Raw genomic sequence first — 23011 nt, 5'->3', positions numbered from 1 at the left:
TATATATCGATTCTTACTTTTTGAAAATCGATTCATTATTTTAGAAAATATGCAGCTTTGAAAATACGAACAATATTTTTGACGAGAAATGCGAAAATCGATTTAATTTTACTTCAAAACTTACGGTATTAGTCAAGTAAATGCTGAAAATGTTGTCCGCCAACTTGCATACAATGATACAGGTTGTCTTCAAACCGTTGTCGAACATTCTGGAGCACTTGCGGTGTTACTTCGCGACATACATTAATGATTCGTCCTCGCAGATCTTCCAAGGTATCAGGTGGAGTGCTGTAAACTTTGCTTTTAATGTGCCCCCAGAGAAAGAAATCTAAAGGATTTAAGTCGGGTGACCGAGGGGGCCACTCAATTGCACCTCTTCGTCCTATCCAGCGTCCTGGAAACGTCTCATTTAGGTAATTGCGCACATTGAGCGAGTAATGTGGAGGAGCTCCGTCTTGCTGGAAAATCAGTTCGTGTTCATTGTAAGCAGGGTCGTCCTCTATGATATTTGTTAGAGCTGGGTCGATGACATTTTGTAGTAAATCCAAGTACATATCGCCTGTCAAATTTCCAGGAAGGAAAAAAGGACCTACAATGGAATTTCCAAAAATACCTGCCCATACATTCAACTTCTGGGGGTGTTGGGAGTGTGTCTCATGGAAAATCCTTGGATTGGTATCAGCCCAGTAACGACAATTATGGCGATTCACTAAACCATTCAAGAAGAACGTACACTCGTCCGAAAAACACACATTAAAGAGGAAATTATCGTTTATCGCTCGTTCAGTCATTATTTCGCAAAATTGCAAACGACGATCAAAATCGTCTTCATTTAGCTCTTGCACTAGCCGAATCTTATAAGGATGGAATTTGTATTTTTTTAATATTCGTTGGACACTTGTACGACTCACTCCTGTCGCAGTAGCCAATTGCATTGTACTCAGCGTACTATCCATTGCCACTTGCCCCAATACCGCTATTTCCGTAGGTTCATTTAGTACCGGATTTTCAACCTGCCTCTTTTTGTTATGAACGGAGCCAGTTTCGCGAAATTTGGCCACCAATTCGCGAACAATTTTTCCAGACGCATGTTTCTCAGGATGCCGTTGGTTGAACAGTTCGGCGACCCGATTTCCGCATTCATTGTTTTTGAAAAAAAGCTCAATAATTTCTACTCTTTCTGGAATTGAGTACACCATAATTAATCAATTTAAAAGACTCGGCAGTATTGGTACTCTTCAACTACAAGTCACAAGACAGTTATCTAGCAACTTCTTGTGGCCTATCTAAATACGAAACAAAAAGCGGACAATTTTTTGCTCACCAAAATCAGGCTAAAGAATTCGCAAATCAAAAAAAAAAACAGCGAATTCTTTTGAAGGAATTTACCAAGCTAATACCGTAAGTTTTGAAGTAAAATTAAATCGATTTTCGCATTTCTCGTCAAAAATATTGTTCGTATTTTCAAAGCTGCATATTTTCTAAAATAATGGATCGATTTTCAAAAAGTAAGAATCGATGTATAGAGAATTAAAAGCCCTTTCTAATGACCCCCCACTTGACCCCCATTCCCATTTAAAAAAATTTGGGGGATGGCACCCCCACTTAGGGGGTTGAAGATTTTGCTATGCTTTTTGCGCCAAAAGTTGTCCCCCTCAGAAGTAAACTTTACCTGTTTTTGGATTATGCCGAAAAGTTCATTACTACCCTGTAATGAATGCCTTGCGGTACGTTTTCGATGAGCTACCTTGTATGTTCCTTTTAAAAGACTGTCATATTAGATCTCAGTCCCAAACTGAATAAAATACTGGCGGACAAATATTTCAAATAAATTTTGTTTGTGATTAAATTTATCAATGCATTCATGAATTTACAAGCATTAAAAACAAATTGTTGGGGTAATAAATTTATGACAATATTCAGTTCATTCATTTTTTCATCACATTTTATAGAAACTATAAAAGTCATCCTTCAATACACTAACCACTTAATATAAATGCCTAGCATTAGACCACATTTTTACCGTATATCCACCTACCATTCGACATCTACACATGTTAATAAAATACACGAATTTATGATCCGGCACTATTAACTGACAACTGAGTAATGACCGTGAAGTTCCTCTTAGAGGTATCTCCTCATATTTGGGAAGATCGCATTTCGGAAATTTGAATTTTTGGCGATAATTTATGATCCACAGCTGGATTCTGATATAAACTGCCGAAATTGTCAATGCTCCCCAACATGTAGGCAGCGGGATCTATGAAATTCGACGATTAATGCGGATACATTGACTTCTTTAATGAGTGTCCCATACAGTGGTCCATCTAGATCGCCTTTTTGGACAGCGGGATTTCCACATACTTATAAAGTCAGGCTAGACAGTCAAGTTTGTTTGATACTGCCATGGTTTGAACAAATACAATAATAGTCCAGGAAGTATGTAATAAAAAAGCAGAATTATGTGAAAAATTGTCTACGATATAGAAACTCCTATGTAACATTCATTCATTTTTGTTGGTATTGCTTTGAAATCGCAAGAATATTTCCTAAATCATTTGTCCATACTATTTTCTTGTAAGCGCAAATGTAAAATCGGTTTGTTCTTTTCTTGAACTATTATAGGTAGGTATCTGGTGATCCATTTTAGTGATCATGTCTCTGGCAACTTAGACATTGTAATAAAAATGGTAAAATTAGTAACGTTAACGGAACTCACGCATGTCCAGGTTTTAGAGACATTCTGAAAAAAGAATCCAATTCCTTTTACTCCTGCAAATAGCATATTTTTGCAAATAATTTGGTGTGTATTTAAATTACTGTTTGAACTTTCTTGTGTCGAGAGATTGTGTCACGAAAAAGTGCTAGGAAAAATGCAAAATTTTTTTTTATTTTCAAATGTTCATTTATAAGGTTAAGACCCCGCCGAACGTGAATCCGCAGTCAGAATTGATGCTTCGTTTTCTAACCTCAAAAAAAAAACAGGTCAATTATGGTCAGATATCACGAATTTTCAAACAATAACAGATTCGCGCCAAATTTGGAATACGGGGATTTTCGGGGTCGCTGATCATGGATCCGAGGTCAATTTTGCAAAATTCAAGATGGGAGATCCAAGATGGCCGTCCAACATTTCAAAAAATAACAAATTAGGTATATGGGGGTTTTCGGAGTCGCTGATTACGAATTCGAGGAACTCAGAATTGCGAAATTCATTTTGTAATATTTCTGTTTACTTTATAACCTGAGCCTTCTTTTTTCGGCTATATCTTGTTATTTTTTTTGAAAAGATCTATTCACGGGTTTTCTGCCTAATCTCAGATAATAAAGTACATAGATAATTGATTAAATTTTTAAAAACGAATTTTATAAACTGATCTCGGATTCGTGATCAGTGATCCCGAAAACTCCCGTATACCAGATTTTGCGCGAATCTCTTATTTTTTGAAAATTTGGTCGGACATCTTGGATCCGCCATCTTGAATTTTGCAAAATTGACCATGGATCCGTGATCAGCGACCCCGAAAACCACTGTATATCCAATTTTGCGCGAATCTGTTATTTTTTGAAAATTCATGATATCTGACCTTAATTGACTCGTTATTTTGAGGTTAGAAAGAGAACCACCAATTCTGACCGCGGATTCACGTTCGGCGGGGTCTTAACCATATAAATGAACACTTGAATATAGAAAAAATAATTTTCTGTATTTTTTCTAGTACTTTTTCGTGAATTTTTGCTATTGACCTGTTTTTTTGAGGTTAGGAAATTCCTGTGATGTGATAGCTCAATTCTGACATCGGATTCGTGATCAGGAGCCAAAATACTACGGATAACGTAGGTCGCATGAAAAGTACAGACAACTTTTTTGTGCGTGGCTATGTTATTTGTCATTTTTTTAAAATTGTGTTTTTTCCGCGAAAAATCTTGGTCGAAAAGTACAAATTTGGAAAAAGCAGCCCGAAATCCATAAAAAATGGTAAATGCAAGGTGGTCATACGAACATTACTCTTTGCTTTTCTCTGTTATTGTTCGAGATATGAAAAAAAGTATAGCAATAAGAATTGTAGGAATATTAAACAATACCATCCAAGCATCTGAATGTAGCATTTCCGAGATATAAGGCTATATTTTGATCGTTAGGAAGAGTTAAAATAGTTGCGTAAAGAAATGTTATATACAGGCTGTTACAAATTCGCTTCTCACTACAGGGATTTCGGAAACGGTAAGAGATACGAAGTAGTTTAAATGGGAGCAAAGTTGCATAATCAGGGGACCAACATTATTAATTAGTTTTCGAAATATTTGAAGAAAACCGAAATTTTGGAAATTATTTCAGCCTTGTTTGAGGTGATATTGAAAAAATAACACTTTCTCATGGCAACCCCTCTATCGAATGGCATCATCAATTTTTATATGTAACGTTTCGATTCTCCAGGACCATCATTTTTTTAAATACGACCCTGGAAGTTTTATTTCATTGAGAGATATCCTCATTTACCACCAATGAGTAGACACATTTTACGAAAAATTTTAAGAAATCAATATTTATGGAAGTTCACCTAAAAATTGACGTAGAATCCAAAATTACAATAATATACAGGGTGTTCCATTTAAAATAACGAAGATGACGTCAATTTCCCGTATAACTGCAAGCGTTATGTGGACGCCATTATTTTAGTCGAGAAGGGATTGCCCGAAAACACTATTGCCCAAATTTTCAAATTTAAAATCGAAGTAGTCTCTGAAATATGTCTAATGTCTCGTCACCGTGTATATAATATATTTTTTAAAAGCTATTTTGAAGGTCTTTTCAATAATGTAAAGATCTATATATTGTTCCATTTTATTTTATCCATTCCATTTTTATATTTTTATAAAATATATGCCTTCTTAACTTTTTTCGTATCTCAAATAATACGGAAAAAAATGAGGGACAATTTTAGCATAAATACCTATCCATTTAAAAAAAAAATATTATTTCTGCAAATATTTGTGGTTATGAAAAAATATTTCCATTGCGAATTTCCTTAATCAAAATATTTTTTTATTTATTACTCATGACGGATAATTCCTATCTTTTCGCTTGTTTTTTAGGTCGGTAACTAGCTGTTTGCTCACTCTATTTATTTGCGTGCGGTAATCTTACTTGTCGCACGTGAATTGCCAATAAAACACGCAAAATTTCAATACCTACACACTCGAATTTTTAAAAAGTGACATTGAAAATAATATTTTTAAAAAGTGACATTTAAATGACAGTTATTTATGTCAACTTAAACTGAATAAAAATATGTGGACCCCAGCGGGGCTTCGCCCCTGGACTCTAAGATTTCATTGGATTCGTACTAAAAATGTGCAATTCGTGCGGTTGTCTATTGCCCACTTGAGCTCTCGTGGGCAATAGATAACTTACCGCACTTATTGCACAATACTATTATTTATTTAAGATTCGCCTAGATCTCGAAAACTCAACTTTTATACAATAATGCACCTATTTCTGATGAACCTAACTAGCAATTACCACCCAAGCATTTGAACTAAGTTACATCCTACAATTTTATGTTATATGATGATCGTGTTTTATTAGCGACAAGTAATCTTTAACCATTTATATTCTGCAGTAACAGGCTAAAAAAAAACGTTATGTTCGAAGTGCGGCAAACTTCAGTGCCTTGATGTTACTTAGAACATAAGCAAATTAGATATAAACCTATCGGACACCGTCCCTGCTGTAATAAAACGGGCTATAAAAGCCATACATGATATGATTTAATAGGAGAATGTAGGAAACACCTTTCCTAAGGTAATTAGCTAATTGTGCCCGTCCATTATCCCGTTAGGGGTTTTCAAAGGAAAGACAAAAATCGACGGATTGTATGCGCCATACGGCCTCAGACATTAATTTCAGAATGAATGCGTGGTGTCGCCATGAATGCGAAATGGCCGGGTTCGTGAAATATTCATGTAAATGTCATTGGCCATATGTTTTAATGGAATTAGTTAAAAGTTCGCGTACAATGCGGCGGTTTCGAGAAGAAAATAGGTAGTCTTAGATTGGAGAGGCTTCAATATGCGTAATAGTCTGCAGTGGCGGATACAACGAAAGGAAGCCTACGGCCATGGCCACTAGGGGGCTCGGAAAATCCTTCCCACTCCACACTAATAATTGAATGATTTTAATAGATGTACAGATTGACTTAACGCATCTTATTCGTGAGTTTCAGATGAGCAGTAGTCTCTGTCTGAACGAACCTGCCTAGTATTAAAGCCTCCCGTCTCTGTCGCTCCTATTGTGCACTCTCTTTTTGATTTGTGCACTCGCGGGCGATGAGTTCGGTCAAACTATATTATTAGTCCAGTCACTGAAGCATTCTGGTTACCAATTTTTTCGGATGGAATGGATTGACGTGAAATTTGAACTGTAGTTAGGGAATAGCCTAAGAAACAAAAGTTAGATAGTGCCGATGTGTGCTTTTACTTTAGGGGTGGATGCCATCCCTTCTGGGGGGAGGGATTTTTTTATAAAAAATAACCTCACGATTCGATAGAGGGAGAAATTCTAAGCAAAAAATGTTCTATAAGAATTTTTTGTACAGTCAATACTTTTTGAGTTATTTGTGCCTAAACATGTTCGTTCTTAGCCCAAAAATGCATGTTTTTGAGCCATTTTTCGCGAATATCTCAAAAACTACAAGTTTTTTCAAAAAAATTATCATAAGCGAAAATGAAGGTAATTAAATAGCAAAGAGATTGCTTTTTTTAATTTTTGTAGTTGGTATAGAACCCGAGTTATGACTCCCAGAAGTTGAAGTTAATTTCGAAGATAGCTATGGTCGAAACGTTCAACGTCCTGTAGCGGAAAAATTAAAGGTTTTTCGAGGAAAACTTATATAACACTTATTAAAGTTCTTGAAAAGACCTTTAAATTGAGTGGTGGTAAAAGTCGTCAGCATGAAGATTAATGAAGTTACAATCAAAATAAAATGATTGTCTTGATTTTTGAGAAAAAAAATCGATATTAAAATTAATGACTTGACGGAAAAAAAATGATCGTATTTCTTCTGTAATTTACTTTACTTATGTATTAACAGTAGAGTCTGGGAATTTGAACGATTTTAGAAGCCTAAATTAAAAAAATATATATTTCATTTACTTTTGAAAAAAAATTTTCAATCTTATCTTTTAAAAAATCGACTTTTTTCAAAATATTTCAAAAACTAACAAAGTTATAAAAAAATGATTGAATAAGAAATTGTAGGATTTTTCTTTCTGAACAATTTACTATTTCTTAAATTTTTGTAGGACAAAATTTGACTGAGTTATGACCGTTAGAGGCTCAAAACCAAGACTGCCTTTCCTGAGCCCTTTTAGCTTACAAATCTAGAAAACGAAGGGCTCAAAAAAACAGAATTTAAAGTGCTTTAAATTCCCTACAAAATGGTTTTTTGAGTCAATTTATAACTTTAAAATTACAAAAGTTATGGTAAAAAAAATTAATCGAATTTTTTGATAAAATTTTCGGTGCGGGTAAATTACCATCATCTTTATTGTGTATTTTGGAGCACTTGTGAACTGATTTGAGTAAGATTTTAATAATATATACAGGGTGTTTCTAAAATAGGGTTCCAAACTTCTGCTGCGTTTATAACTCATTAAAATAAGCCAAAAAGTTCCTATTAACATGTGCCCTAAAACGCACCCTTCGGAAGTTATATGCCCTTAAAAGGGCTCAAACAAAACTGTTTTTTTTTTTTCAAATAAATTACAGTTATGAAGGATCCGATCATTTAATAAATAATTTAGGACATAAACTAAGACTATTTAAATTTAGAGTTACACTTACTAATTAAAGAACTAATTACTACTGCAGACAATAGCTAAATGTGAAATAGAAAATAATGGGATTAAAATTTTCAAACTCAATTTACTCGAAAACCGTTGGAAATATCGATTTGGACAAAGATAAAAATTTTTACGTAAAATTGTTAAGATTTTATAAATCTGTAGAGAAAATTGTAAAAAAATTGAAATAAAAAAAATTACGGGCCGAAAACCCCCTTCACCAACCTAAATGGGACGCATATGATTTGCATGTCGAAAAACCAAGTAGCCCATGTTATTTAACGTAAAAAGTTATGTAGTACCCATTCATTTTGTTCTATTTATTTGCGACTGTTTCGTCAATAACAGAAAAAAAAAACAGTTTTGTTTGAGATATAACTTCCTAAGGGTGAGTTTTAGGGCACATGTTAATAGGAACTTTTTGGCTTATATTAATGAGTTATAAACGCAGTAGAAGTTTGGAACCCTATTTTAGAAACACCCTGTATACACACACGTATCCGAGTTCACATGCATATGTATATTTGGTATTAATTTAATAAAAAAAATATGAAGAATAAATTCAACAAAATTTAAAAAAATATATACATCATACTCACATATAATTTTTAGGAAACTTTTCTATAAGGGGTAGGGTTTCTTATAAGGGGTAGGTCTTGCATAAGGGTATTTTGGGTGGCTGAAAAGTTATCATAGATCCTTTGAAAACCAATAAAAAGTTTATAATTCAACATATGCATACCATTAAAACATCTCAAGCTTTCAATAATATTTTTTTGTTTATTTTATTATGGATTATATAGGGATGGTTTGCAACTTTGTAATGAGTCGTAAGCTTTCTAATGAATAACAAAAGAAATGCAATACATTGTGAATGCACCAAAAGAATATTTTAAACTGTTAAAAAAATATATGTTTTTCTATTTTTTTGGCCATTTAAGGATCTTTAAAGGTTGAAAAGTAATTAAATTTCATAAATTATATTAAAAAACATCAAAGGAACTTTATCTAACATATTTGAACATGAATTGAATTTTTAAAATACGTAAATCTACGATTTTCGCATTTTTTTCGTACAAGGGTAGTTTTCACTCCCAAATAGAAAAAAAGCACACATCTAGACAATATAACTTTTGAAGTGGGGGGTCAGATGAGATTGTATGCAAATTTTCAGGAAAATTCATGCTATCCGAAAAAATTGGGAGCTTTTACCTTATTTTCGCCTTCAGTGACTGGACTATTATGTAAAAACAACTAACTCGTATTTTTTTGGAATTATACTCCCTGCTATTTCTAGCAAAATTACTGCGGCAATGATTTTTTCGATATTTTCATAAAAACAAGTTAATGTCAATTAATTGGAGATAGTTCAAGTGTCCCGAATTGAAATTAGTTTGAAGTTACGCCACTGGTAATAGTCTTATAGGCACGTGAAGGTATATTCGAAGATGTTGAACATTTTTGCTGATGTGTGCGTGGCATTGTTAAGTGTGTTAGAGATCCGTTACGAATTCATATCTTTATGATTTTATAGCCCAATTACTATGTACAGCTACGGACAATATAATGTTTCCATCGTTTACTGTTCTGTGTAAAGGCGGCTTGGTCGTTGATAAGTTAAACTCCGACTACACCGTTTCCAATATTTTTATGATCTTTTTTTTATTGTATTTAAAAACACTAGAATAGTTGTATTTTTTGCGATCTTAGTACGAAACTAGTAAGCCATGTCGCACTGAATTTACATAATTTTTTAAACAACGGTTATACAAAAAAATCTTCAATCCCTTGTAAAATTAAAAATAATAGAAGCCGATGTTATGTAATAAAACAAATTATCACATTTTAATACAAGACAAACTTCAGCAATTTTCCTCACATAAGGAAAGGCATTACTTTTAATACTTATTTCATAAACAGTATGGGTAAAGGTTGAACAATAACATATCTACAGCCTACAGCTTATACAGGGTGTCCGGAAACTAAGCCGATAAACGAAGACATCAAATTCTAGGGATAATTTAATATCGATTTGACATAAATCGTCTTATCCAAATGCCCCTTTGACACTGTTTTTCATTAATTGTTCAAATCGCTCTTTTTCTAGAAAGATCAAACTTACATTCTGTGTTAACTAACTCTTACACGGACAGCCTTTTGATATAAAAATGATCTTTTAATTCTAATCACATTTGGGAGTGACAGCTGATATTTTAATTATATTTCTTTTATAATAAACTTTTTGGTATTTTTAATATCAAAATCGAAGACTTCTGAGTATTCTAGATTAAAGAGGTCCTCTTGAATGGCTCTAGTCATATTAGAGAAAAAGTCAACTCTTAATTGGTTTTAGACACTCAGAATAGAGTCAAAAGTCACTCACTTGATAGTTAGCAGAAACTTGGATTTGAGTAAAATTCACTTATTTCTATTGCAATAGTTTCACTCATAAAATTTTAGTCGTATTCATACTACGAGTAATAGAGTGAATTTGAGTGAATTTTTGCAGCCAGCCTTCTAATACTAATTTCGAGATTTTTCGAATCAATGTTCCGGTTTCTCTTAATCTTTGGTGTAGAGCAGTAAAAGTGCTATGAAGAAGAAGATGTCTTCTATTCGGAAATTTTTCGGCATACGAAATCATCCCTAGAATTTGCTCTCTTTATTTCCTGTTTAGTTTCCGGACACCTTGTATGGACAACCCTTTAGGTATACGAGTAGTTGTTACGATCTCAGTTGGAACCGCATAAAAACATTTAACTCATAAATTATACGGAATCCATAGACGACCAGAAAAATTTAGCCCTGTCTCGTCTAGATATACTATATTCCGAGCTATATTACTATAAAGTTACCATACGATTGTCAAGTTTTTTATATTTAAAATCGCATTGTAATAAAGCATATCGTAAAATATCTAAAGACTTATAATTATAATCAGGATAATCGCTTAATTTATCTCGAATCATGTTTAAAGTAGGAACTTTATTTTCTTTATACATATTATAAATTGTGCGCCGCATTACATCTGGTAAAATCGTCAATTTTCTTTAATTCTATATTTTTCCGTTTCCTCTTTGTACCGTGATCAATCCTTCTTTAATTACGCGATAAATTTGTTTTTTTTTTTTGGATATCTTAGTTAATTCGTTAATCCGTTTCCTAACTTCTTTATCACATTGTTCACTATTTTCAATTTTCAAACATTCATAATATATTTAATATAATACGTTGACTTTTTACGTGTAAATCTTTATTTTTAAACTCTGAGTTTGTTTCGATACTTTCGACAAAAACCGGTTCCACTATTTGGGGATAATTACTAGATAATTACATATAACATTTATTTTAATAACTTTTACTGGTTACGATATGAGCAAAAAATAATATCAACTAATAAATAATAATACCCCGCCAAGCAATGCACTGCACGGCACTGGCAAAGCGGCAAAGCTAAGTGAACCCATGTACCATACAAAAAAATTATTTACGACCTAGTGGACTAATACAGGTTTGCTTTGATGACCAGCGCGCCGCTGTCAATTCTACATCAGGCGGACTAGTTTACCAATACCGGACTCGCCGAATTGCTATTCGAGTATAAATTACGAGACACATCATGGTCAAAGCATAAAAAGAAATTTCAGGAGAAGTGCATACGGTCCTGTGCTTTAAAATTTACAGGTTCCAATTGACATCGTAACAACTATACCATACTACGTTTCTCGTATTCGAAGTACTTAAGCAATATTTTATGAAATGGCATTTCTATTTACTAATTATTAAAGTAATGTCTGCCTGGAAAGGTACCAGCCGTCTCTTGGGCAACAGAGTAACACCTGTCCGATAGACATAGATATCGCTTGGTAAAAATCGAGCAGGATACTGTCGACAAACGAACAAACAGTCGCGATCCAATAATAGAAGGCACTCGGGCCACTACAACCAGCGACCTTGTGTAAAATTGTGCAAGACTGCAACTCTTGTCGCTCTCCCGTACATGTTCAATGGAAACCTGCCGTAGGTGACGCAGTTGCAAAACAGTTGAACTATTACATTGTGAAATCCCACGTTCGCACAGATAATTATATAATTATTGGCGATAATTGCCGTTTTTATTAATAGTTTCAATTGATACGCGTCCGCGGACAAATAACAGTGCTAAAGTTACTGATAAACAGCCCAGGTGGCCTTGAAGGGCTATAATGGGATTCCTTAACGGTGAATACAACTATCGCAGGCCATTATTACAATGCATTTTTCTCCGAGTGACCGACAAAAGCGCAATAAATGTTAACGGCGGTCAGAAGAGGTCGAAATGCAGTCGTAAAATAGACAAAGATTCCACGAGCCGGATACACAGTTGTCCATGATTTGCAACCGGAAATGCATTCAATAGATTCAAATGCTACATTTTGATTACTCGTGACCTAATCTACAGGATAACTCTATCGTGTTATAATAAACCATTTATTGCAAAAACAATAAAATAGATAAACACTGACCTTGCTAACAAAAAAATGCGAACATATTGAGTACAGCTGGAGTCAAGACGGAAATGACGCGTCGTATTCTCTGATTAATTATCACATGTTCGATACTGCCACTTCCTTCGTCAATGCATAAGCGTGCTCATCAAACTAAAAATAAAAATAAAAATTTTACTTTTTATTAAAATTCAAGTTAAATTAAATATTTTTTACGATTTGATGATTTACAGTATACGCTATTAGCTTTGCTGTTCTACACTCATACCTGGTACAACTTGCCATTTCAATTTTTGTTGATCTAAATCGTAAAAAATATTTAAGTAAGTAATTCAGTTCCAAATTTAGCAAAAAAAATAAATTGGAAATTCATTCTCGGATTTATTAGACTAGAATTCCTCCAAACACTCGGTTATCTGTAAATGATAATTGCAGTTGAGTTTTTCCGAAACCTCTTCCAAAAAAAGTATACACCGTGTCCCATTTAAACCGATCACCCCGAATAACTCGACAGGATGACCTTCATTGAAAAACTTCCAGGACAAAAGTTGTAAGGTTTTAAGCGGGCGGTACGATAATGACCTTGGTTTTGACCCATAGGTCAAACTTACGGGTTATTTGGAAGTCAACTTCAGAATTTCAAATGGAAACCCCAGTTGTTTTATCCAGAAATGGAAGGAGCAGGAAATTCTACGTTCAGAGATGTATATTTGACCTTGGGTCAGATTGGTCCCTAGCTTAAATGACCCCAGGGCGCAAGGTCAGAGTCACAATTACCATAAATCATGACCACGGTGGTTTGTACGGAATTTGACACAAAAATTAATCGACCTTTGCCATAAAATATAAACATTTCAGTCGGAAAGTTAGGATTTGACCTTCAGAGGACCCCTAGGGGACCTAAGATCAAGTATACACTTCTGAACATAAAGTTTCCTGCTCTTTTCATTTCTGGATAAAACAAATGAGGTTTCCATTTGAAATTCTAACGTTGACCTTGAAATGTTCCATAAGTTTGACCTCTGGGTCAAACCAAGATCATTATCGTAACCTTACAACTTTTGTTCTGAAAGTTTTTTGTAAGTTTGTAAGTTTGACCTCTGGGTCAAACCAAGATCATTATTGTAACCTTACAACTTTTGTTCTGAAAGTTTTTCAATTGGAGGTCATCCTGCAAAGTTATTCGGGGTGATCGATTAAAGTGGGACATAGTGTATAGTAAAAAACAAAAGATGTTTGGCTATTCCAAAATCTTCCCTGTGCCAAGTTTTCAATCTTAAAAAGTAACGAAAAATTATTAAAATAATTAAACACAACACATTTTTTTGAAGGCAGGTTTTGAAGCAAATATTTTGGTGACGAGAGGTATATTAGGTTAATTGCTTTGTTTTGATCTGAGAAGGATTTTGTTAAATTTTTGACTCCCTATATACAGTATGAACTTTTCGGAAAGGTCACAAAGGAATATAAATTTTTCCAATTTTAAGACCTAAAATTTGGAAATTTTGGTTTCAAGAGTCTCTTGGTCCCTTCAATATGTTGTATAACAAAAATAAATTAATTTCCATAAACGGTTCCAAAACTATAAAAAAAAAATCGTTAAAATTGAAAAATATATAGACACTGTAAAAAATCTGTGTGAGTGAAAGCAATAAATTTTCGGAGTGAATCAATTGAGTGAAATTATTGAGTACATTTTCACTCAATATGGTGCCGCGAAGTTGGCACCACCATTGCTTTGTAATCTCGACCACATAGGGACCCGTTAGATGCTCCAGAAAAGCGTGATCGCCAGGAGAACAGGAATTAGCCGGCAACGGCGGGTCTCATCTGGCGGGTCTCAGCCAGGACAGGAGGAGGCCCCGCGAAGTGAATTAATTTCAACATTGTACGTCATAATTAATAAATTAATTAATTAATTAATTAATTAATTAATGATTTATTTTCGCACTCAATATTTAGTTAATGTAACCATGTCTGAGTAAAAATTACTCAATAATAGTTAAATTTAAATCATATTAGAGTAAAACTGAATTAAATTTGAGTGACATTTTTTACAGGGTATATTAAGGACTTTTTTAAATGATCATTCTGTACTCGTCTAGGTTACCCCATTCTCATTACAGTATGTACTGCACTTCATGCAACATCACCCTGTATATAGGGTGATTCAATAATCAAAAAAGGTAATCAGTATGTACAATGAACCATACAAATAACACAGTGTAAACATGAAATTAAAAAGAACTCTTAAGAATTATTTAAAAATATCACGCCATTTGGTCGACTATAATACTTGACCTAGTCCAATGCAGACACAATCATTTGGCATATTATAAAAAATTTAAACATAAAATCCAAAAGAATTTAACGAGGTGATAAATAAACATATAGTTTTATCAGTTATTTTATTATAGCGAATTCAAATATTGATTTTATTATTGTTATTAACTCCTACTAAAGATAAAATGTAATCAGTAAAACGTTAATTAATATTTGATTCAACAAAAAATTTATAACGCGACATTACAATAATCGTTCAAAATTATGTTCACCGACTCGTAAAAACATTTGAAAACGTCAGGTCTAGTTCTGGCGGAGAAAAACAAACACATGTTCCTTCTTTTGGCCGGTTTGGAAGTCGTAAATATTTGGTAGTAGCTGCATGTTTACGCAAATCATCAATAGCTTTTGATACTGCATTTTAAACTTGGCAAAGCTGTATCATAAACAAAGGGTACCACACAATGCAACTATATGGTTTAAAGTAAAAATTCGATCAACATGCCCGGAAAAAAACTGACGTATTTAGTTTTTCAGATTTGTCGAAGGAGAATGAAGAACTTACTTTCCTTTAAGAATACCTTCAAGGTGTCGAAACGCAAGGAATACGTTTGAATTCTAGTCGTGTACTCATATTGGCCAGATATTTTTGCACTGGTTATAGAAATGCAAGATACCAGACACAACGTTCGATTCCGCTCATGGTGAATTCTCGAGAATTCTCTTTGGTATTCGGGCGATTCATGTAGAACAACTCGGTCTCGATTCCTAACTGGAATTTCGTGGAACTTCTGGCGTTTTCGCGGAAAGAATCGAAACTGGGATGAAATTTTGGGCGTCGACGTCGATGGTTGCCCTACCACCAGCATCGGGCTTTTCTTATATCGTCTGTTACGACTTAGAGTTTTGTGGACAATTTTGGCGGCTGTATTCGAAACATGCATAATAATTTCGATTCAAAACATGGGTGAAAATTTCGAATTTCGCTTAACATCTTTTTCTACACATCCGACCATCCCGGTCGACTAAATGCCCATGAGCATCGGAAATTGGCCATCGTCCAACTGTCCAGTGCTTTTAAATATTATAACTACAAACATTTTTTGTCGAAATATTTTATTATGTTTTTTTTTTGGTGATGTCGCTTCTATTTTAATGGCGCACATATCCCCAAAGCTTTTTGGATGAGTTGTTCGAGTATGTACTTTATTATTTATTGCTGCATTAAACACAAGTTTATCCAATTCAGTGACTAGTGTCAAGTACAACCGAGGTAATAAAATGATTAAAACAAGCAAGGCAGCTGCCAACATGAAAATTCAACAGCCGCGCAAGGTTAACGCACCCACGCCAAGCGGCCGTAAATTTTCCTCCAATTTAACAATTTTCCGTGGTCGGCGAGCCTCGAATAATAGCCTTTATATGTTCATTGCGTGTGCCCGCCGCCTCTTAGAGGCATGAATAATTTTATGCCCATTGAACGCCATGAAAAATAAATGCAATTCCAGAGTTCAGAAACTTAAAACATCCGTACGGCTGCCTTGCTCTACTGACCATTAAATCCATTTGCGCAGGCTAATAACTGCCTAATGGGGGATTTTGCCGAAGATTAATATAATTTCATTTAATCAGCTCTAATGATTTGGGAAGTAGGAAATCTACATACTTAATTGCCCAAGACCAAATCGCGGTTAATAACTTAACAAATTTGTGGTAACTACGTGCTTCGGAACCAATTTCAGTAATTGGGTCTTAATTACTATTAAATGTGGCAACATTAGATAAAAAAATGGCGAATAAAACTTGAAAACTTGTCGGCCAAATGATGTTTTGAAATTGTAAATATTTATCCAGAATCCATATATAAAAACCTTACAACTCTTGCAATACAAGTCAACAAATTTTTTTGTAAGTTCTAGTGATCACAGTTTATAAGTCACTAGTGATTTATAGTTTTCTTGAAAGTAAAGAATGTGCTAGTGGGAAAAGTGATGTCTCTAGAGATAAAAAGTTCATAAACTGTTAGTGACTATATTACTTTGAATATTAATCGTCACTAGTGAGCTATTAGTGATTTACCAGCAAAAGAAATTATGACACTATTAATATATCTCATATGTCACTGGGGACTTAAGGTTTTCATTTATTTGTCAGATCAAAAGTGGTTAAAAAGAAATGACACTAAAGGAACATAACCCATATACTATGTTACTTTTAGTGATTCAGTCTTCACTATACAACTTGTTACTCAAAGTCAACGTGAATACTAAGTCATTGTAAGTTGCTAGCTGAAATAAGTGACTTATAATCACTAGTGCCACAGTTTATGTCACAAATAATATTTATAGTTATAGTGACTTGGTAAGTCAATAATATCATATCAGAAAACTAAATCTGTATGTTACTAATGATATAAAAGTTTTTAGTGACATCTAGACCAGTTGAAAACTTACCGATCGCTAACAACTGAAACCTAAGTCACAACTGCTTTAGCAGTAATGATATACAGTTCATACATTTGATTTTCAGTTATTTGTCAGCTTAAAAGTGGCGCAGTACACAAAAAATTGCTGATATAATGTTATGATATGTTTTTAGCGAAATATTTTTCGATATACATAAATCATTTTAAGCTGTTGGCAATTTAGTAGGGAAAAGTGAATCACTAATGCCATGGTTTATAAGTCACGTGATTTGTAGTCGTCAGTTGTCACTTACTTCAATGTTATAGTCGAGATAGTGTCCATAGGTATGACATTAACTATATAAAACTCGATCACTAGTTAATGAAAACTAAGTCACTAGTTACTTAACATGAACCAAAGTAACTTTTTGAAGATTTTAGTAATGCAAATATTTTATCATATGTATTTTTAACTATGATTTAAAAGTGGATGCAAATACAACCGAATAACTTTACTGCAGTATGTTTAATTTTGGCACATAATAATTGATAAAACTTACAACGTTATTATCTTTGGCATTTTTTTCTTCTCTGCGTTTCATGACTATCAAAACAAACGTGTATCTCAGAAACCGATAACAGTGAAATGCCAGAGGTCGCCAAATGCCAACTTTTTCACCGACTAGAAAACTTGCATACCTATGCGATACATACCTCGAACAAGGCGAACTTTTTCGATTACTTTCTCCCGTCTTTATTAAATAAAATTATAAGCAATCGCCTTTGGGCCCCATAAAAACTAGAGCTCCTCGGCGGGCTACAAAAGGAGAAAATGAAAGTAATAAGTTGTTTCTAGAGAATACAGGCGTGCCAACTGCTCAATTTGGTATTTTTATTATGAGAATGTGACTCAACCGTTCATTACGACTGCATAAATTCAATTATGCCTTGGAATTGTAAACAAAAATTAATTCAAATCGTTACATAACCTATATCGAGAACAAGCCCGTTCTTTGTACTTTTAATTCAATAATATCAAAGTTGTAATGAAAACTGAAACAGATTATTCGCTCACTCTCTAGCATCTTACGAATTTTCAGCAAAAAATAGTCAGTAAATGAAACAAAGAGACATTTTAAAGCTCTTATAATCTAAAATAGTTCACTAGTCATATTTATGATTATCAATATTCAGTTATCATCAATAACTAATATTACAATAATCACAAGTGACTTAGTGGTACAGTGGTAGTGACCATATTTCACTTTTGTGAATAAAAAGTCTCTTAAAAATACTTAGTTTTTACTTACTAATGACTTGTACCTTGGACAAAAAGAAAAATACATAAATATGCTAAAAACATCTGAATCCCATGTTTCACTAGTGACTTATGCCAATTAATTTGATAAGTAATCGTTGATGATGATGGCGATGATGGAGTATGAGTTCCTGGTAAGTCACTATTGAATTGTTAGTGTTTAGACAAGTTCAATCTAGAGTACATGTCATTAAAGACCTACGAGTTATATTACTCGTAGTATAGTGACATGCTATTTTTCCTAACAAATATCTAAGAACCAGTGACATATGTATGAATTATGTATTACTAGTGTATTGAAGTTACTTTGATTCATGTTAAGTAACTAGTGACTTACTTTTTATTAACTAGTGATTGAGTTTTATACAGTTTAAATGTTTTTTATTTCATACTCTTATTTTCTCCTGTAAAGTATTTATTATAAACAAATTGTATTATGGTTATGCTGAAAGAAAGAGATTTTTTTAAATACTATGATACCATCTTTCTGTATTATACAAATCCCATTTTGTATTGTTAGTGAGGGAAAAGTAATACAGCGTGACAAGTTTTCACTTGGCAGGAAAATTAAATAATCACATTATTATATGAGGAATATGTTAATTACAAGGAAAAAAATGTCTAATAGAAATTACTATACCTACTACTGTTGTTCTAAATTTTTTGATTAAAAAATTGTTACAATTGTAATCATGTGTAAAAAGTGCTTTCTAGAATTAAACAAAAAATTATATTTTATTTCAGGAAAATTTATTAACATTGTTCTATTAAATTATTCAATTTATATGTATGCATCTCTGTGTTTGTGGATATTTACTAAAACATATTTTACTACAGTATATATTTTTATTAAAATTCTTTACATTTTTTTTTATTTTGGGATATATCTGATCTTGACATGGGTAGTAAGTGTTCTTTGTCACAACTATGCCTTATATGTCTTTACTAGATTAGTTACATATACAGGGTCATTCACTTTTTATGATTAGGACTTTAACCATCGATAGATCTCATCAAAATAATGTCACTTTGAAGTATACAATTTTTCTTCCAAAGGCTTACTTTTAGAGATATAAGCTCTTGAAAAACATTTTTTTCTTGGGTTTTTATTTAATTTTTCTTAAACTATGAAATTTTATATTTAGTATAATTTGTAAAATAGAGCGTTTCATTCGTCCACTTCATACTAAGTATAAAACAAATGGCTTTCATAGTTTAAGAAAAAATAAATAAAAAACCAAAAAAAAAATTTTTTTTCAATATCTTATATCTATGAAAGGAGGCCTTTGAAAGAAAAAGTGTATACTTCAAAATAGCATTATTTTGACAAGATCTATCGATGGCTAAAGTCCTAATTATAAAAAGTGAATCACCCTGCATAAAAGTATTGCATATTGTTCTTGTATTGAAAAACTGGAAAGTATAAATATAGGCCAAAATTTCTTCGTACCTTTAACAACAAAATGTGAAATGTGAAATAAGAATATGTGTGTTGCTTTTACAACTTTAATTAATTGTTTAAATAGAATTTACACCTGAAAATTTCAAATATCTCGAGAAATAAGCACCCTTCGAAAAAAATGTCGACAATCAAACTGTAATCATTCTGCGAGAGAAATACGTCAGTGCTAAAATTGATCCCTCTCCACCACCCCTTGTAGGTGGGGAGGGGGATAACTTTGAAATCATAAGTAGGAACCCTCATTTTTTATTGCAGATTCGAATTATATGGCTAAAACTTTTTCGATTCATGATAGAAGGCGCTGCAATCGACGAAATTCATTTTTTTTTCGATTTCTCCGGCTTACGATTCTGCAATACATTTGCTATAATAAATTCCAACTTTTTCGTAGGGTGCTTATTTTTCGAGATATTTTAAAGTTTCAGGTTAACAAATACACTCGATATACCTACTTGCAAATTGTTTGAATTTGTTTTTTTATTTATGAGTTTATTCATAAATCCATATTTTACAGTAAAGAAACTAGATTGAAATACATTTCAAAGCATCTGAACATTTTAGGCATGTGGCAATCTGTCGATTAATCTAAAATAAGTGACGTTTGTTATTTGCGGAGTAATTGCAAATAGGAATCAGCTTGAAAGGAGTGCCCTGCAATTCTACGTCAATAAACCATTATTAACAACCTAAACATATCTGTAATTAAGACACTATTTCAATGCAAATACTGCAATAGCAATTAATTTAAACGCTGTCGATTAGTCATACGGATATAATTATTTACAATATATGTAATTGATATATTAAATCGTATTATCCACGTCGTGTCTAACATATGTCGATTTTGTAACTGAATTCCAATATAGATGATAAATGATAGTAGGTACTTCAAAGTAACGAAATGTGCCAGTTTTTGCTGAAACAACTGTACTAACTGTTTTTTTTTTTTTTTTTCAGTGAAGGACTATTCACTGGACCAGAAAATTGTGTTCCTCTTGACTACGCTAAGGTAAGAAGCCACCAAATATAATATCTAATCATTTTTCACCATACAGGCTGTTACAATAAATTCACTTCTCACTACAGGGATTTCGGAAACGATAGGAGGTACGAAGTAGCTTAAATGGGAGCAAAGTTGCATAATCAGGAGACCAACATTATGCCTCAAGGCTAATATGATTAGTTTTCGAAATATTGGAAAAAAAACGACAGTTTGGAAATCCATTTTTGTTTCATTTCAGCCTTGTTTGAGCTGATATTGTAAAAAGAAGAATACTTTCTCATGGCAACTGTTTGCCCTCTATCGAATGGCATTATCAATTTTTATATGTAACTTTTCGTCTCTCCAGGATCATCATCAACTTTACTTTTTTAAATACGATATTGATGACCCCCAATGTCAGGCAAAAAATGTAATAAAATTTTCAGGGTCGAATAAAAAAAATGAAGTTGATGATGGTCATGGAGAGACGAAACGTTGCATATAAGAATTGATTATGCCATTCGATAGAGGGCAAAAAATTGCCATGAGAAATTGTTCTTCTTTTTTCAATATCACCTCAAAGAAGATTGAAAATGAAAAAATACGGATTTCCAAAATTTAGTTTTTTTTCAAATAGTATTTCGAAAAAACTAATCATGTTAGCCTTGATTTTTTAGAAGCATAATGTTGGTCTTTGCCCCGATTTAAGCTACTTCGTATCTCTTACCTTTTCCGAGATCCCTGTAGTGAGAAGCGAATTTGTAACAGCTTGTATAGGGTGACCCACAACTAGTGATTGGTTCGTTCAACTCTGTTACTATGATTTTATTAAAGTTACGGTGAAAAACAAGATACAATCAATGTTTATATTCATTATTGACAAATCAGTTGTTTCTATAAAATCCCACTTCGAACTTTGGTTCTTTCCGAGCTTCCGCAAAAATTAGGATCATGTCTACTTTAACTGACTAATTCATATTTTTTAAAATAAATGTAGTAAATTTTCAGAAAAATAAAATATATCACTAATGAATGTACCTTATTTTCAACAGCAAAGCTGACAAATACTGACTTGATCTGTTAGTGTTTAATTCTTATTTTTTGAATTGGAAAAACTTTTTTAATAAAAGTTATGAGAAAAAAAAACAAACCTAAAAAGGTATTTATGAAATTAAGGAAATAATTGTGATGACATAGCCTATAAGGGCAGTAAACTTACCAAGATGAAATTTTTAGTAGGTACTTGGTATCACAGCATATGTACCTAAACCAGCAAATTCAGACGAGCATAACATACTGGGTATCGTTTTCAATTTGCACATACCCTCCACAATTCGCCAGTCGTTTGTAATAAACAGAGATGTATTTAAAAATTTTACAGTTTAGAAATTGTGCTTGATAAAATTCTGAATAAGTGAAAACGGTAAAAACATAAACAAATACCTAATTTATATTTTGTAGATAAAAAAATATAGGTACCTGTATATGATAATAAAAATATGTTACTATTTGCGCTATATTTAAAAAATAAAACGATCCAGAGAATCAATTGCGCAATAGTTTTTACAAAGATAAACCCTTACATTACAAATACAAAATATAACTGCAGTCAATGATGTTAGGCATTTTAAGAAATGTGACACAAAAATAATTTTAGAGGATTTTGTCAAAATTAATACATACTCTAACATTTTGATGTAGAATATAATTTATTGGAGATATTTAAAACCAAATTTGACAATCCCGTTACATCAGTAAACGCAGTTGCATCATAAGTATAACTAATATAGGTATTAACTCAAAATGGTTTGAAACTTGCATTAAAAGTAGTAATAAAACTGTAATTAAATGTTGAAATTAATAATTTTAGTACTTTAACGCGATTATTATCTATTTTAATATGATTTCCTGCACAGTTAAAAATTTCTTATTACGGTCCTGATCAGAGGTTCTCCATCCAATGTCACCGAGAACGGTTGAATGAGATCAAAGTGCCGACAACAGACTGAAGCTGCTAGAAAGATTTCCACTTGCGATTTCCTATTTGCTCTTTCGTCCCGTTTTCCTGTATACTATAGCGGCCAATAACACTTTGATAGGTTCTGATTATAATAATTTATTTTTAATTTCGGCTTAAAGAGAAATCTAAGAGAGCTCTTCTATTTTTTTATCGACTAATCCTTTATATTTGTACGTATAGGTAACATATTCCGAGTAATATACTGCT

At 32.8% G+C, this 23011-nt stretch overlaps 1 protein-coding gene across 1 annotated transcript in view; it reads left to right on the top strand.

Moving 5' to 3' along the window:
• The window catches only part of LOC108903687 (TNF receptor-associated factor 4), a 109018-nt gene that overhangs the window by 4430 nt on the left and 81577 nt on the right, over positions 1-23011 (top strand). The window contains exon 2 of the mRNA XM_018705943.2: positions 20760-20811. Within this exon, the coding sequence (XP_018561459.1) occupies positions 20760-20811 (52 nt within the window). The remainder of the gene's footprint in view (positions 1-20759; positions 20812-23011) is intronic.

The sequence above is a fragment of the Anoplophora glabripennis genome, unplaced genomic scaffold (genome assembly GCF_000390285.2).
Source record: "Anoplophora glabripennis isolate ALB-LARVAE unplaced genomic scaffold, Agla_2.0 scaffold70, whole genome shotgun sequence".
NCBI lineage: Eukaryota > Metazoa > Arthropoda > Insecta > Coleoptera > Cerambycidae > Anoplophora > Anoplophora glabripennis.
This window is presented reverse-complemented; position numbering and strand designations above follow the sequence as displayed.